At 35.9% G+C, this 18,159-nt stretch overlaps 1 protein-coding gene across 1 annotated transcript in view; it reads right to left on the bottom strand.

The window, feature by feature from the left end:
* Window positions 1-18,159, bottom strand: part of THSD7A (thrombospondin type 1 domain containing 7A) — a 188,871-nt gene that overhangs the window by 82,885 nt on the left and 87,827 nt on the right. The window contains exons 4-7 of the mRNA XM_066553941.1: window positions 17,143-17,324; window positions 15,366-15,434; window positions 11,419-11,574; window positions 8,825-9,028 (exon numbers count right to left, since the gene is read on the bottom strand). Of these exons, the coding sequence (XP_066410038.1) occupies window positions 8,825-9,028; window positions 11,419-11,574; window positions 15,366-15,434; window positions 17,143-17,324 (611 nt within the window). The remainder of the gene's footprint in view (window positions 1-8,824; window positions 9,029-11,418; window positions 11,575-15,365; window positions 15,435-17,142; window positions 17,325-18,159) is intronic.

Below are 18,159 nucleotides of genomic sequence, written 5' to 3' on the forward strand. Positions count from 1 at the left end.
ATTTACATACTTAATCCATAAATTAATCCCCCAAAACTATATCAAGAAACCAAAGAGTAAATGCCAAAATGAAAGGTGCCTGTGTATAAGGCAGTTTTTTTAACTGTATAATCACATGCTTATTGTTTTTCCACCGGGTCCCTTCCTCCTTCAGTTCACAGATTGGAAAGCCCTTAATGGGGAGCTATTTGGTATTTTTAGTTTTATTCTCTTTGTTCAAGTCATGATTGAATGTTTTATTTACCACACACTAATTAAAAGTGTTATTAAAACAGAATTGGCATTTTTCCTAAGATCTTTCTGTCATGACTATCAGACGCCCACCAGCACAGCATTATTTTCAGAACACTGAAGATGTGGCAGGTCAGCATTATTTGTATTTTGCTGATGCTGAACAAAAGCAGAGCAAAATTAAACCCTGAAGAATAGGACAACTAAGGTTAGTTGTTTCACAGATATTGCATTCATTACTACAAAATGCCCACTTAATCACCAAAGGAGATATATCTGTCTCACAAATAAGTGGCAGATTCTGTGGAGAAAATGTCATGTTGGCACAATTAAATTCTTCTTTCTGATGTATTCACATAAGGACTGGACAAACTTAATTTCCTAATGTTTGAAAGCTTTATTTTGAAAATTAAAATATGAAATTTTGATGTAATATTTCTTTTCAGTTTTCTAGTTTAAAATAGAAGTCAAATGATAAATAGTATTTCTGCCATGGGTGTTGCACTGATGCTTGAAACTGCTGCTGTGTCTGTTCTCATGAGACAAAAGTAGAAACAGACTAAAATTCATTGCATTCCAGCCCAAGAAGTTATGAATTTTCTTTTCTTCCCCATTCTCTGGCTTCTTATCCAGCCTTATTTTCTCCAGACACTATTCCTAGTCTGTCACCTCAGTGTACTTTTCACCCATACTTCCAAATTCTTTCCAGCTGCTTGTCAAATCCTCCCATGGGCTGACCCTTAGCAGATTAAATACCTCACCAAATTCATTCCTAATGCTTGTCATGTAGAGACATTTTATAACTTTGAGTTCTTTACTTGGTCTCAGGAAATTGCCCTGGAGGAAACCAGAATCAAATCCTATCTTTCCCCAGCTTTCAACCCAATTTTTTGGCCAGAACATTGCAGTTCTTTCTCTTGTCTTGCCTTTTCTCACCAAGTCCCAGGTATAAATCTGTATTTCCATCTGCTAGGGTTGTGGCTATGTAGTCACAAACTACCTGTACTCCAATATCTGAAAGAGATCATTGGGAATGCTGGAGAGACTGGTATCAATTGTTGATCTTGATTTTGAGTAATCATTGTGTCTCCACATGTTTTAGTTCGAAGTTTCTGAAGTATCCAGTGAAGCTGCTGCTTGTGCTGTGCACAAGAGTTACAAGAATTGCAAAATGACACGTATCATCCTAAGGGTCTTAGTGGCCACTGGAGCAGTTGTCTTGTGAAATCAAGTATTTTTTGGCAGATAAGGGTGATTTTTTCTTTAACTGGTGCTCAACACAAATTATGATCTATGAGAAAGGTCAGACAATGAGCTGCTCTAGGCTAGAAGTACTGAGAGTAAAATTCCCATTTATTCTGTCTCAACATGAGTAGCTCATGATGAGGTCTTCAGCCTCACCATTTATCAACACAGTGGCTTCACAGCTTTGAAATTTGGTAACATTTATCTAGAAAATGGACCATAAGTATGCAGGTTGTTGTAAAATATAAATAGGCCTGTGCAACATTTTCTCAGATAGAAAACTGACTCCCATCAAACCTAGTAAGAATATACTGTCTTAGAACATTTTATCATAAAGATAAAAATGACTAGTGCTGTGTCATATAATCTTCTGAGAAAGTGGTACTTAATGTATAGCTATATAGCATAATTTTTATATATAACAGAATTAGATGCAAAATTACCTCTTCTAAATAAGTTTTGTAAAAATATTTCAAATATTTTCTGGGTATGTTCTAGGGAGTTAACAAGTTGACACACAAACCCAAAACCAAAGGAGTTCAATACAGTTCTAGAAATCCTGTTCCATAATCCATCCATAACTCCTTAACCTCCCTTTTCTTTCTTGCCTCATAATAGCCTAATTTGCAGTAATAAATGGAAAAACTGTAACACATTAAATTGACCTTCCTAAAGCAATTCCAATTGTTATGAAGTATATCTACAATTATCCCTCTCTGCATTCTTACCACGATGAACCTTGGAGCCTAATCAGAATTGGGTTCCTGCATTGCTGAATATTACACAAATCAAAATGCATACATCAAAATCCCTCCCCTCTAATTTAGTCGCATGCAGTTCTTGCAGTATCCTACTGGTTGTGCCATCAAAAACAAAATAAAGATACTAATAATATGGATTATATAAAACATTGCACTCCCTTGGATCCATTTAAAAAATATTAGCACTTTCCACTCCAGCGGCCTCTACTCTTATAAGTCCAAAATTTTTACAATAATGCAGCATTATATTTTAGAACTAAACTGGTCAAAATACATCAAACTTGTCTGACCAGACAGCCACATTATGATCTATTACACTAGACAAAGATTTTGGTAATTAGGTTGGCCGACCTGTTTTTACCTTAATTGTATTATTTGTAGACATTAATGTCTCATTAGACATTGTCCATACCATGTGCAACTCCACCTTCAAACACATATGATAAATTGGAAACAAGGGCCTGATGCACTAAGTGCTAATGTTTATTTGACTATGCAGATGGAACACTGGTTTTGTTTTATTTATCCCTTTAAATGTGAAATCATCACATCAAACTACAGGCAAACTATTAAAGACAGGGACAAAAAAAGTTATGTATTTTAGTCTTTCCATATAATTAAATTACTACATGTTACATAAATACTAAAAGCATCCATTCTTTTATGAAACTCAGTAGTGACATGTCACTTTCCTAATATCAAGATGAGAGATAAAAAGGAATTGGTGTCATCAATTAAATGTGACTTTTTATTGACAGAAGAGTTATCAATTATCAAACTATTCTGAGACTTAGAGATAGTTTAAGCAGTATACTGTACTCTTGTTTTGCCTTATATTCCTTTATATTAAATAAAAAAAAATATTTTTAAAAATAAATGCCTTAAAAATCCAATGGTGTGAAACATAATAGCCTGAGAGTGTCAGTTTTAAAGTCCTTTAAATTCAATTTATTTTACTGAAATTTTTTACTTCACTAAGAAATTTGTAAATATACCAAGCATCCAAGAAACATATTCAGTAGTTCCTTATATTAGCAGCAAAATTAAAGGAAAGGAAGGAAAAGCTTGGTATAAGTTTCATAGCCTATGTACTTACAGTGAGGAACAAAGTATACATTTTAGATTTGATTTAAATGCCTCAGATGGACATCCAAAAAGCTGTCAGCAGCAAAGAACAGTTTAAAACAATGCTATTATGATATTAGCTAGGAAACAAATATTGGGAAATGATGACTAATGCCAACATAACCAAGTTCCTGTAAGCATAAGGCACTATGAGCTCAAAGGAACTGTCATTAGCTACTGTATTTTTCTGCTAATTGACTGCTGAGCATTGACCAGATTTTGATCTGGGTTTTCTTACAGGCATAACTGAATAATTCAATGTAATTTGAACTTGAATCTGGCTCTTCATTCTTTATAAAGAACTAAGTCATAAAGTGACACAAAGTGCTATTTTCTTTTCTAAATAATCATATTAAAATCCAACCAGTCTGATGGTTTCTTCATCAAATGCATAAAGCTGCACAATAGAAATGTCAGAAAAATAGATTCTTTACATGTGGGCACACCTACAAAATACCTATTCTCAGGTCCATTGAATCTCTTATTGTTTCCCATCATGAAAATAAATGACGACCAGAAGACTACTCAGCATTTGATTCAAACCATAAATATACAGAAAGACCCAATTCTGAAACCAGCCAAAATAATGCAAATAAAAATTGTTGCACCAGCGAGGCTTCAGCTTTTCCTGAAATTTATTTGACATATTTCATTACCTGCTTCTGGTAAGATGATATAAAGCCACAAGCAAAAAATTAAGGAAGGAAATTGAGATATTGATCGGGAAACTATAGAAGAAAATTTAAATTAGATGAAAAAATTTTGTAAGATTTACTTTAAAGTAAAATTTAACAAAAATAAGAGAAGAGGTATTTCAGTTTCTCTAACTCTTGAGAAAAACAGTAAGGCAAATAAAATATAGGATGTTTTATTGCTGAAGTATGGTGTCTTTTGTAAGTCTCACTAGCTGAGAATAAACACAGATAAAGGACAGGTATCCTAGAAATGTCCTCTGTTCCATTTTGGTCAGTATAGTGTTTTCAGTTCTTGACAAATTAGCTAAACTATTTCGTTTGTTATGTCTCTAAATCAAACAGACCAATCTACCTTCTATATCTTTTAATTGATACCAGCACTACTGCTTTGCCTCCAGTATTGGAGAACTGGTAAAATCCTCACATTTGCATCAGAAAATACTGATGTCAGCGGTCTCAGTCTCAGAAAAACCAGACCTGTGTCACCTACCTCCATACAGGCACCAGAAAGGAACTTGTGGCACTCAGCTACATCAGCATGCACCTCTGCCTACACAACTGCAGCAGCAATTCTGCTGCTTCATATAGAGTTGTAGGAATTTGCATATACACAAAGAGCCTTGATGTTGCCATGGCTCCCTCTTCCAAGGCAAGTGACTCTCAGCTGTGAGGCAGAAGTGGCAATGAGTCCACTCCTGTCTGTCCCCTGTAGAGCTACTGTAACCAACAATTAGTGAACTCCAACAAGATCTGGAAGAAATCTGCACTTCAAAAGTGAGATCCGTTTTGTCTGGAGTAACACATGAAGCAGTACAAAGCCCAACGTTCTATAAAGGCTGTAAACCAAATTATTATCTACAAATTCTTAGAAAATGAGCAAGTCATTCCAGGTGACTGTATGAGGATCAGAAAGACACTCCAGCCAATGCCAGTACCTGAGCTACAGCCTTCAGCCCAAAGGAAAAATGAAAAAAAAAAGTGAACAGGCATTTTAAAGCATTTAATCAGTAGTTAATATTGCAGATTTTTATGTCAGAAATTATATTTCCTTATTACATATGAGTAGCACAAATATGCCTGTTAACAAAGTGGAGAAGCTGCCAGCTTTCCCACCGTGGACTTTAAATAATGCAGAGATATTTTTGAAACTGTATTCTTCACAGACTGTCATAGCTACAGAGAAATGGAACAAATTCATCTGTTCTAAAATTACTCTTCTGTGTGTGAACTGTGTTAATACACTTAATAATAGATAGTATGTACATAGGTGTAGGTGTGCATGAATGTGTGTGTATGTCAAACCATGACACTTGCATATGTTACATATGCAACAAAAATATTAATATCAATTTATTTTTTAAAAGGCATTCTATCCTTACCAAAAGTTAACCTGTAGAATAGAACATGAGCAACTGATATCTAATTATTAAAATTATGCATACAATGAAGGAATTCTGATCACTTTATGTCGTGTCTGGGAGCTTCCACAACCGAAAGGTGTTTTTTTCACCTAAAAAACTCCTTTTAAAATTTCCTGGAAGATTTACTAAGAATATTTATTCAAAAAATGTTCTTTCCACAGTAGAAGACTGAAGTTCCATTTATATAATAAAATACATCAAAGTTAATTATAGCCTCTGCAATGACAACCTGGGGAATGTGATGTTTTTTCAGCATGAATGAAAATTCTGATTACTGCCATCCACTGTGGAAAGAGTGACAATCACAGGCCTCCAGCAATGAGATAGGAGGATAACTTATTGTTTGCTGTTGTCTCAAAGGCTGTAATGACTCTTATATAAACACCAAAACGAAGAGAAAAGCTAATTCCAATTACATGAAACAACTTCACAAACATTGCTGCTTGATTCTATCTCAGAAGCCAAATACCCAGGTCAAGACATATTATCCCAATTAATCATGCTTAAGATATATATGATGTGATATGATGCAATGGCGCACAGAAAGAGAAGCTACAAATCAGTGTTGGGTTTATTTTACATTAAAACCACAGAGCTTTATCCATCTAGGGTACAGTGTTTAGTCTGAAATACCAGCCTTTTTCATTTTATAAAGCAGAAGGCAAGGGCACAATATGCTCTTTTTTTTTGGATACATTTAAGTTCCTTCATTTCAACCTTTTCTATGCAAGCACTTAAAGATTTAAGGTTGGCTTAGTACCTAATAATAATAAGAAGAAGAACACTTAAAGAGATGGAAGATAACATTGTCAAGCAAAGTTTAGTTTGAGGAACAGCAATCTTTTGCAACAGTTAATGCTTTCAATACTGTTTTCTCTCATGGTCCATTTTACCTGTAAAACAGAAATTAAATTCCCTGTGTGCTACTAAGATCAAAAATATAGGAAAACATGATTATTATACAAATTATGTACCCTGTTAATAAAGGTACAGTATTTAACTGACAGTCAGTGCAGTCTTCCCCAAGATGTGCTCAAAGAACACTGAATACCACAAATTCCTTACAATGAATAATTTAAACCATGATGTTTCGACAGTGAAGAGTGGCATCCTCCAAACTTTATTTTACTGGAACTAGCGTGAAGCTGTGGGGCTGAAGAAAAACTTGCCTGACTGTAAAGTGTAGCTCACTTGTATTTTGCAGAGCAGAATCTAGATGCCTACAACTTTGGTTGAAGGACAGCATAGAGATTTTCTTGATTGCCAGGGTAGGAGGCCAAAATACTAGATGGGAATTATCTGGGAAGAGGTGGTGGTGTTTAGAAAGTATTTAAGAGTTGTCTACAGGATTTCCAGAGGGTTGGTGCTGTGGGAGGCAAAGTAATAAGATGCTTGAGCAGAGTTTTTGGGGGGAGATTGCTGAGGTTGGTGGGTCTTTGCTTCTACTGCATCATACTAATCCCTCTCAGGAGAGAGTGAAGCAGAAGACATTGGTATTACTGGTGAAGTACACAGAAGATTGTTTACTAAAGGAAGGAATTTGAAAGAAGGAATTTCAAAAGACCTGGGGCAATTCATTACATTACTCTCCATTGCTTTTGCATTCTCTCAAATGTAATTGAACATGTATTTTTGTGACTGGACAGCTGGAAGATCAGATCTTTACAAAACAAGACATAATTGCAATTTGTTTTCTCCTTTCTTTGAAGGTAAGCACACAGCTCTTCAATCTTAAAGACTGACAGGCCAAGTCCTGACTTCTCACTCTTTCTGAGGCAGATTACTGATATAGGCAATGTATAAGGCCATATATTTACAGCAATATATAATGCCATATAATTCAGAAAGACAGAGAGACAAAAAAACAATACTGGGAGTAATAAACACAAGTCTTCAAAGTCAAATTTGGCCAAAACCAAAGCCCATGAAGTGCCAAGAGCAAATTCTGTAAGCTTCAATAGAAAATATCATATACCTAAAAAAAATCTCAAAGTTTAATGGATCAATTGCATGCTCCAAATATACAATAAGTTATGTCAATATGAATTACTAAATTACAGTTTAGAAAGAAATTATGTTAGATGTGTGAGAAAACACAATTCCTCAAAATAAAGGCAAGCCAAACTAACCATAACCTAGTAAAGCAAACAACAGTCTTTTTGTTTTACAGATTTTAAAGTGTCTTCACAATTATTTAGGAAACACCTCGATTTTCAAGGAAAAGGCCATTTTTCATCTGAATATATATACAAAACCCCCTGCAAATTGTTTCAGTATTGTTTCCAAGAAATTATCAAATTGCAAAAGGAATTTTTTTGAGTTAAGGACATAGAATATGGTAGATTGAATATTGTAATTCTAGGCTAATCTCTTTCTGAGCTGTAAAGATGGTTACTAGTTCTCTTAGGTGTATGCAGAAAAATAAAGCTTACATTATAACTCTAAGCATTTCAATTTAATCCCCAAAACTCAATTACAACCTAAAGTCTTCAGCATGAAAGCTCAAGATTTAAATATCTCTATAATCAGTTCTTATTACTTCTGACTGATCTAATTTCAAAATATTTTTTGCAGCTGTTAACACTCATCAGAGGTATCCTCTTACTTAATTCTCTGTTGGAACTGAGAAGCTGCTTACCATACTACACTGCAGTCAATACAATTATTTTAATTTATCTGCTGCTCTAGACTATAATATTGCTAATGAATAAAGACTATTCTCTCAACAGTAATTGATGAACCTTCAGTAGATTAAAGTATTCTGTAAGCAGCTTTCAAAATTGGCTTTTATGACTGTGTCATGCAAGATCTGTTTTGTCTCACAGAAGATAATTGAATAATGGTTGTATTTTTTTTGACCTTTTGAAGACAGCTTGGACTGTCAACCCAACTCTGTAACGCTCATCAAACCATCCTTTTTAATAAACATATTATTATTTTTCTTCCAGCTACACTTACTACAATGTATCTTACTTTGCTCACATTTTATTTGTTTCTAGGCTCAGAGGATCAGCTTTGTTAGTGGGATTACATCAGGGAATTCAGTCAAGCCACTGCAGGCATGAATCTGATCTACTGGCAAACAATAGCTGTCTTCTATTTAATTTTCTCTAAGTCACTTTGTGAAGCTTTGAAACCCTACACAGGGTAGGTGAAGGAGCTTGGTCCTAGAGCAACTAGAGGTCTTACCCTTCCTCTCCAGTATTAATGGACATTTATATCTATTCCAGACAGCTTGGTTTTAAGGATCAAGAAAGCTGAGAACAACAACTGACACCCTTTTGGACCACATTTTAGTATCTTCCCTCTAGCTGGCATGGGCTGTAGGGAAAAGCATCCATCTTACCATCGCTGTTGACGCAGACGACAACAGGAACCTGTGTGCCAGGGCCACACGGCCTTTCATTGTCAGGAATGCATTCCTCCAGCCCTGTGATTCTCCAGTCATAGCAAGAGGGCTCTTCACATGGGATGGCTTCCAAAAGGTGAGGACAGTTTCCTGTTCCTCCTGTAGGCTCATTGGTGATGCGACGTTTCCTTAGTTTAAAGCCTGAAATGCCCATGAAAATAACAATTTAACTCTAAAATGTGAAGTGAAGCACTTTTTATCTCTCTACTCCTGAGTGAATAGTTCTGTTTGTCTTCTTGGTAAAACATACCACAGACACTCAGCAGAAAAATGCACTTTAGATAATTGGGTAGAACTCAATAAAAAAGGACTAGAGATAAAATTTTACAAGTTTCAATGTTTTGAGCCTCCTCAGGGTCCGGAGGCTTTGCCTTAAACCCCTCTTTATCATAGTCATGTGGACTCCAGGAAGGAGACAGGATCATTTCCTGAGCATCACTCTTGCAAGATCCATCTCATTTTATAAATCTTGACTACATTGTTGGGTCATCATTACTCAAATAAGTTGTTTGTTTTTTTCTCAGGTATGTTCCAACAGAAATGGATTATCAAGAGAAATCAGCTTACAGAAACTCGTTCCCCCTCCAACCCTCCAAAATAAAATAGAAGAATAAAAAGACAACTTGTGAGAAAAATAAAAGCATGAAAATAAACTCAAAATAAACCTGTGAATACATTTTCAGTAATAGACATTATAATATTCCCTTGCAAGCATCTAAAAATTTCCTTAAGACTACCTAAACTCATTTTGGAATGGACAAACTGATTGGCATTTATGCAGTGTGTCATCTACTGGGCCAATGCCAGCAACCAAAAGCAATCCACTCTCTCCTTTCAGGATGGCTCATTGAAAAAAAACAGACTAAATACAGTCAGAAAAACCTAACCAAACTAAATGGAGTCAAGAAATAGTTTCTCTTTTCACATCTTTTCACAATCTCTCTTGTTTTATATCAGTATTCAGGCAAGCAAGTAATATACAGATATTTTTTATAAAATACTACATATAATATACTCTGTTATTTCTACCAAGACACAAACTGAACAGGAGAGTTTTCAAACACACATGTGCAAGAACTGATTCTTTGAAGATATGCCTCTTATAGTAAGTATTTTCTATAATTATAGTAAGTATTTACTTTAAAAATACTCTTCCATTTATCTTCAGATGCTGTTCTCCTTCTTCCTAAATTGAAGAGTTCAGCCAAATTATGTGCAAAAGGTTTAGTAAGCCTGACACAAAAGGCTGATACAATTTCAAAAATATAGAACTCCAATATCTACAGCAACAAAGGATGCAAATGATCTGGAAATATGTAGACAGACATGCTGTTAAAAGTGGGAGTGCCTGCACAATTTTCACATCATTCTCTCAGAAGAACTGTCAATGCAATTATAAAATAAAATGTAAGAATTTACAGATAAGAAAAAAACATTGGCAATTGACAAAACATCCCTGCTCATGTGTGCAGGAATAAAGGCTTGCACAAAGTGCATCCTAATGTACTTCTATTAGACAGATGTCCAAATCAGTCTCACAAACCTAAACTTTACCCCTGAAAACATAACAAATCTTTCAGTGATGGAACAGCAACAGAAATAACAGACTACTTGACAGCTGTACTCAGACTACTTAATCTGATAGATTTGCACAACTGAACTGCTTTTTCCTTCTTGAACTGATCAAGGTTGGGTCAGAGTTCCAAAAAACAGCTTTGTAATATTACTGCTGCCCAGACAGAAGTGTAGCTAGCCGTATGCCAGACATATCCAGCTAAGCAACACAGCAATCACAGTTGCTCCTTCCAGTGGACATATGTGGCTGCCCTTTCTTACAACTGTTTTCAATCAAGAAACCAAGTCTGTACTCCCAATTTTATCAGATAATCACTTTGCAGCAATGACTAGGCCAGTTTTTCTCATTTACAGCCAGAAGCCCACAGACTTCTAACATGAGGTCCCTGTCACGGTATTCTTGCTTTCCTATTTTGATGTCAGGTTACTACAATCTGTTCTGCATGGCAATAAATTGTAAAACATGCTGAAATCGAAACTAGCACATATGTCATAAGTAAAACAGCATCTCATATCAACAGTGAATGGTGCCATCTCTGCCAGATCATGATTTACGGTCTAATGGTGAATTTCTAAGCTATTACTGAACTGTAAATCTTTGATTGCCTTGTACACTACATACCTCAAAGGAGGCTTCTGTCCTCCTTTTGTGACAGTGCCCAAGTTGTGATTTGAACACACAAACTGTATCCCTTTCAATGTGAGAGGAAGATTTGAAACTGGAATTGACCTGAAAAAACCCAAACTGATCTTGAGAGCCTAGAAAACAGGCTACATTTTTGCTACCTTTGGTATAACAGTGATGTCAAATGTAGTCCCAATTCAATGACTTTATTTTGATGCCCAGAGGCACTAGGTATACACTTCTTGGTACAAAATTTCGTGTGCTTGCATAACCTAGTGACTTAGGAATAGTAAATATCACCATTAAAAGGCTCTGCTGAATTGTTACATACCCTTCTTGGCCTGAGGGTCATCACAGCTTTCATAGGTGCATGGTCCCCAGGCTGACCATGCTGAGGTCTCGCACTCTGTAGGACAGGGAACGTGGCACAACTGGGAGGTGCTGGGAAGAGGTCCTGTACACAGTTTACGGTCTACTGGCCTTGAAGCTGTCAAAACAAGATATTTCTCATATGTCACTGGTCATGATCCTCAGCTCTAAGTAGACAGAACCATCCTTCAGTCAGAAGGGCTGCTATCTCATCATTTTAATCTGATGACGTGATGGAAAAATGCCTGCCTTGAAAAAAGTTGAATGGAAGTCAGTTTACTCTTTGCATGAACAAAGTCAAATCCCATTATGTGGAGATGGGAAGATTGTAGATATTGCAGCACCCCCTCTGACCCAGTCCTTTCCTTTGAGGGGTAAATTATACCACCATAATAATTGTTCACTTTGCATTCTACATAAATTTGTGTCCTGTTATCTCATTACTTCTTCTCTTAAGAAACTGAACACAAAGCTGCATAAACCCCTTTGCACTTGGTATATGTAAGCTATATGATATTATAACTTCAAAGGCCTGGTAATCAATATTTAAAAGATTATTTTTAAGCTTTAACCCAAAACACAGATAAAATTTTGGCAAAAACTTTTTTCCTTTTACTCTAAAGACTATCAAGTGCACATTCAGAAGTAAGATTTGTGCAGCAGCAACTTTAGTTCAAGAAAGGTTTTGTTTCAGCAATATATATGCTTTGCATTGGCTATATATATATTGATAAATATGTATACATCATGTGTATATGTAGTTGTAAAAACTGCAAAAGACAATTTATTTTTTTTAAGTGTTATTAAACTATAGAGACACATGTGAAGGCAGACTCTTCTGTTCTTTAAAGATCAATAACCAAAATCACCCTTCCCCTTCCGTACTTTATTCTTTTGACTTCACAGGTAGTACAAGTAATGGGAAAATAAGGTGCCAGAGTAAGGCACAGAACTCAAACTGAAAATGTACTATTTAATTGAAAGCAAGATTTTAATTCTTTTTCATAATACAGGACTTGACAAAATATTACAGTAAAAAGAGAAAATCTGCTAAAAGTCTGCCACATTACTTTACTTTGGTTGATTGAGAAAACATAAAATTCCTTAACTTAAAGCACTCTCCTTCTATTCAGTATTTTTTTTCCTGTGGGAAGTTACATCATTAATTTTGCCACCACTTTTGATGAAAAGACTCTCAGATTAAATAGATACAGTATATGACAAAATATCTGTCTGAAAGATGAAATCAATAACCACTTATGGAATGTGAAAGTAAACACCAGGCTGTTAAAGTACAGTCAATCTTGTAGACATCTGTGTATGTCTTTCCATTCAGATTTTCTTAGCAGATGATCTTTACAGTTTTGGAAAAGCATCCAATTCTCACTTTTTTAAGGGGAAAATGGAATGAAAAATCCTCACCCTATTCTTGTTGTCAACGTTGCCTCCTGACATAGTTTTATACTGTGTTGCTCCACATAATGAAGATAGTAATTTAATATTACTGTCTCTAGCTTACCAATCTCTTGAAATAAAATAATATAAAGGCTTATATTCCAACATTTGCATAATGGTATGTTGAAATTAATTTTTATGACATATTATTGATTTTTACAGTAATTTTGACATGCACAATGAGCATGCATGATACTCAACATAATATGCCTATTTGGTGTAGAAAATGGATATAAGTAAACATAGTTTGCCTGTTGAATTTGCATTGACTAGTTTCTAATAAAAAAAGAAAAAGAGTAAGTAACTGCTATTCATACATTTTAACCTTTATTTAACTGGGGAATTGCCCAAGTGAGACAGTTGAAATTAAGGGCCAATCATACCCCTGAGACAGTCTTGCTTCAGGGAATAGAGAAAGTGCTCTGAGGAATTCCATGCTTCATCTTTAGCCTTCACCATGATAAAAAACTTATCACACTAGTTCAGGGAATTTTACTCAGAAAAATAACAAAGATCTTTCATTGGGAAGCTTTTAGCAGTAGCAGTTTTTTCATATCACAGGTAACAATAAATCTGTAAATATGCCAAAATGCTTTCCAAATGCTGTGTTTAGACACTAAGTGATGTACAGATGCTATCTCTTATATTTTGTTTTTACAACAAAATCATTCAACCATAGGACAGAAAAGTTTTATTTCAGATTATTAAAAAATGTTTTCATCACTGAGCACTTAGGATGAATTTCATGCAGGATTACTCAAAATTCTTTTCCAGAGATGACAGTGAAAGAAAACAGCTTTGTCTGGGCATCTTATGACCATCTTGCTCCCATGAATTTAAATTAATTTCTTTCAGCATCACAAAAGTATGATTGAGCATAGGCTTTGATGTGTATTGTTTAGCAAAGACACTCTGACATAAGACAATACTGGATGCATATATTTACAGTTTAAAACCTTGTCTTTGTCCTTTCATACTTTCTTGTGTCAGCATTAAAGATTGTTCTTTATTCCTTAGAAGTAATGCTGAACGCCAATTAGACTGTGTGTAATACTACAAGGTCTATGTGAAATTTGACCAAATTTTGGCCAAAAATTAGAAAGAAAAGTTAATGCATTTTGATAATTTCTCTTTCTCCTTCAGTCTAACTGATAAATTAGATTCAGCTCTCAAGGAATTTCAGGTTCACGGCTAGTAGCCTAAAAAATAAAGATTTAATTATCCATTCCTGAAATAATGTTCTCTATTAGGAAATTTCAGCTGAATATATTTTATATCCTTGTAAAACACCTCCTTGAATTACTGCATTTTAAAAACAACTGAAAAGAAATAAAACAAACAGTTCTTCTTTTATGCATTTGCTACTCTTATCAAGACATAAAATTCTCCATCTTTCTCTAAAGACCCTCAAGAGACTAGTGCCCAGTAATGACCAGGCTGGCAAGGAGACTGAATTGATATGTGTCTGTATCAGTATAAGCAGACACAATTTCATATTTCTCTTTCTGGTCAGTTGCCACACTGGTTTCACAGCAAACAACACAAAGAAATTTCTCCAAGTACTCTCACTCAAAAATCCCAAGAAAAACTCAAGCCTAAAACACATTATGACCAACAAGTAAATAACATTTTCTTCTCATTTTCTATAATGTTGAATTCTCTCATCAAAAAACATTAGATAATTCAGAACCTTATGCTCTGAGAAATGGCACAATTCCATGCATGTAAGCAGTCCTGTGCTTAATAAGGCAACAAATGTGTATTTGCAGATGTAGAATAAATTTATGCCCATAAGGAACTTTCTTCCTCTTTATTCTACATCGAGGTTTTTAAAGGTACTCGGAATAAGATGGAACAGTACACCTCATACAATAAGAGAAACTTCATGACTAAACCAGTTAAGTAGGTGAACAGATATGAAACAATTCAAGTCAGTGGCAAGTAAATGGGAGTATGACTGTGGCCTCCAGGAACTCGATTGTCACTGCTTAACTACTACAACAAATGTTCTTCTTCTTCCTACTGACCTGAGTAGTGTGAGGGATTCTGGTTCAGCTCAGTATTAGAAGTTCAAATTCTTACCAGAGGCCTAAATAGGTGTTTTAAATCTGCAGAAGGGACTGGAAACAGCAGTCATGATGAAAGCTGAAATACAATTCCCGATGCTCAGAAGTGAGAGGAAAAGCAGTCACTAGCTAAAATGAGTGCTCAGGAGTGGAGCAGGCAATTGTTCCAGCATCCTAGCTGGCTCATGAGCTTCCTTAGTTTGAATTTTGGCCTGTCACTTTCATACTGATCTGAAATTTCCTGAGAATGCTCCAATCCACTTAACTATTTCAGAGCCACATAAACATGTTAAGTGTACACATATAGCAAACAAGGTCTCCCAAAAGGGCATTGCCTCCTTTGCATGCTCTAACCAAAAGGTCAGGTTGGAGGCTTTAATTTACCTACCTGTTATTTCAAAAGTGATTGATAGCAGAGGTGCAGCACTAGCCTTCGACTTGCTCTGTGACTGACTTTCTGAAATAACAGGGAAACGCCACCATGAGAATATGAGAAGAGAGGTCTTTAAATCAGCCTTACCAAAAAAGCATTTGCTACAACCAACAGTAAACTACACTGAGATGAAGGCGTTTCCCCACAGCATAATCTGGTGGGTGTGTGCCCTGGCTTTTTCCCATCTTCAAATTACTCATAATTTTCTATTCTATGACGGGAGAGAGAGGGAGGATGAGCAGAGCAGCACCTCTTCTGAAAATCTGCCCCCTAATGTGGAAACAGCCCAGAGCTCCTTTTTAAACTAAGATCCACTTCACCCCCAGTCTGAGCTCTTGAAAAACTGTTCTCATGTTTATGCATCCAAGACTAGTTACATTTTAATCAGCTTTCAGGAGCCTGCAGAGATTACCTCCTGATGGGCTCCATGTATTCCTGTCACAGTCTGATAAGGGTAAATTTCACACACGCCTAATCTGGCGAGACTTCACAGCCTACCAAAATCCTAATCATCATTCTGAACAGTAAGCTGCCACTGGTCTTATTGTTACCTCTCCTTAGCTGGGAGGTTTTTGTAGTTCACACTGCGGCAGAGGCGTCTAAACTTTGTTCAGCAGAGGCGATTTACTAAAAGCCCTTGGGCAGAGCTGATTTGCATAAGACAAAGAGGCTTGAGAGCTTCTTCTTTAATAAATACAGATGTGGGGCTGCAGAGCTCACGAGTCACACCCTACTGATCTGAGCAGTCACGCTGAAATGGATGTTGGCATTAACATTCCCCACAAACTCTACCTCTAAGGCAAGTTTGAGAGTACCTTTAAACCACAGCAGGAACCTTGCTAGTCTGCTGTTTGGCCAGCCCTGGACAAAATGTGGTATTACATGGGATTTGCATATTGATGTTGTTTTTCCTGACGTATATGGTTGTGTGTTTGCATGAAATAGGTAAATGATAAAATTTGATTAAAAAGTGAAATGCATTTAGCTTAATTCACTGATTTCTGAATCTATAGTTCTGCATTACTATACAGAAGTAGATGTAATGTAAAATATTCAAGTGTTGTTCTAAAATATGTATGCTACCAAATGAATTAAAGATTTTTATTCTAAGCTATTCTCTCTTTCCTTAAGAAGCTGTGCAGGCTTTAACAGTGACAAGGAAAAATCTCTTCTCTCTTTCAGTTAGGTAAATAAATCCATGAAATTATATTGGCTTGAAGTACTGAAAGCTACTTAAAAACTTGACCAAATAAAGGAAAAAAGAAAATCAGTTCCTTGCGAATTAAATCTAATAATATTTTTGCATTTTTCTATATTGAGCTTACATGCCAGAATTTACATATTCCATCTGCATGTCAAACAGCACAAGTTCATCACCCAGATGAAGGACACACCAGAAATTTACAGTAGATGAAAATACCAGGTCTAAGACTTCTGACCCACGTTTTCATGTTCTTTCTTATGGAAAGGTCTCCTGCACAGTATTTTTCAGTAGACACTAAGAAATAGTAATTTGTAGGAATTTATATTTGGAATCTATATTTGCAGCATAGAGAATGAAATCTTTGCCACAGCAATTAAGCATTTTCATGTGAATTAAAAAATAGCAGTAACTCACAAGTTAAGGTAAGGAGGCACTCATGACAGAAGACAATGAAAGCTGTGAAAGAGCTCTGGAATGCTGACATGCTCTGATTTCACACTAATTTAATTGCAATTGAATCAAGTTTACCTTCTTTATCCTTGAGGGTATTTAGGTAGGAGAGGAGGTTTTCGTTAGCCTGCACACAGTACACCTCCCTGGTCTGCACGCCACCTCCGCACAGCGCTGTCTGGTTCCCCCGCCTCTTGTCCTGCTGGCTGAGGAGAGGATCCACGCGGCATTCCGTCCACTCAGTGCTGCGCCAGCCGTACCTGCGCCACATTTGGTTAAGTGGGTCTCTAGAAATCATCGAGCCCTCTCACACAGTATTCAATTACACAAGCTGAAACGCCTCAGTACCTCATTAATTTCATAAAAGGCCTGAGCACTGCAATTCCTTGCACACAAAGGTGCATTAAATTTCGCATTTTATGCATATGGAAACTTTTTTTGTATTATTTAATTTTTAAAATCATTACTCTTTAAGAGGATCTTTTCAATTCCTGAAACATACCACATATATAAATATTTTATTTGAGGGGAGAAAAACTTACTATACAGAGACGTATAGTACATGTTCAGATAACTTTCAAGAATGTGACTCTCAGCATTTGTTTAGAGCTTGACAATTTATATAAACAAAATCCAAAATATGAAAGAGATGTGAATGCTGAGAAACACGAGAGCCAGAAAATGACGGAAAAACCTCTCAACTCCCCCTCCCCTCCCCACAAATAACTCAAAAGCCTATTGTTATCTTTGAAACTAAAGTTTCTTCTGGATATCAAGGTGAAACTATGATTATTTTTTATTATGACTTCAGGAAAACTATTCAGTAAGTTCTCTTTTTCACAGTTATAAGGAAAATCATTCTGCAGTACTGAAGCATCCCAGCTGGGTACTGATGAATGATGAGAAGATAGAAGCTTCCTAATCAGTGAATACACAGCAAAGAAGATCTTTGACTCACAGTTAAAACCCAGACAGGATTATGAACTGCAAGAAATGCCACAGAATTCCCTACCTAACAAGCACTTTAAGGCTAAATACAGCAAAGTGCTTCCTAACGCAGCTGGAGATAAAGAAAGATGATATTTCAACTCTTAA

This window comes from Molothrus aeneus, chromosome 1 (assembly GCF_037042795.1).
Source record: "Molothrus aeneus isolate 106 chromosome 1, BPBGC_Maene_1.0, whole genome shotgun sequence".
Taxonomy (NCBI): domain Eukaryota; kingdom Metazoa; phylum Chordata; class Aves; order Passeriformes; family Icteridae; genus Molothrus; species Molothrus aeneus.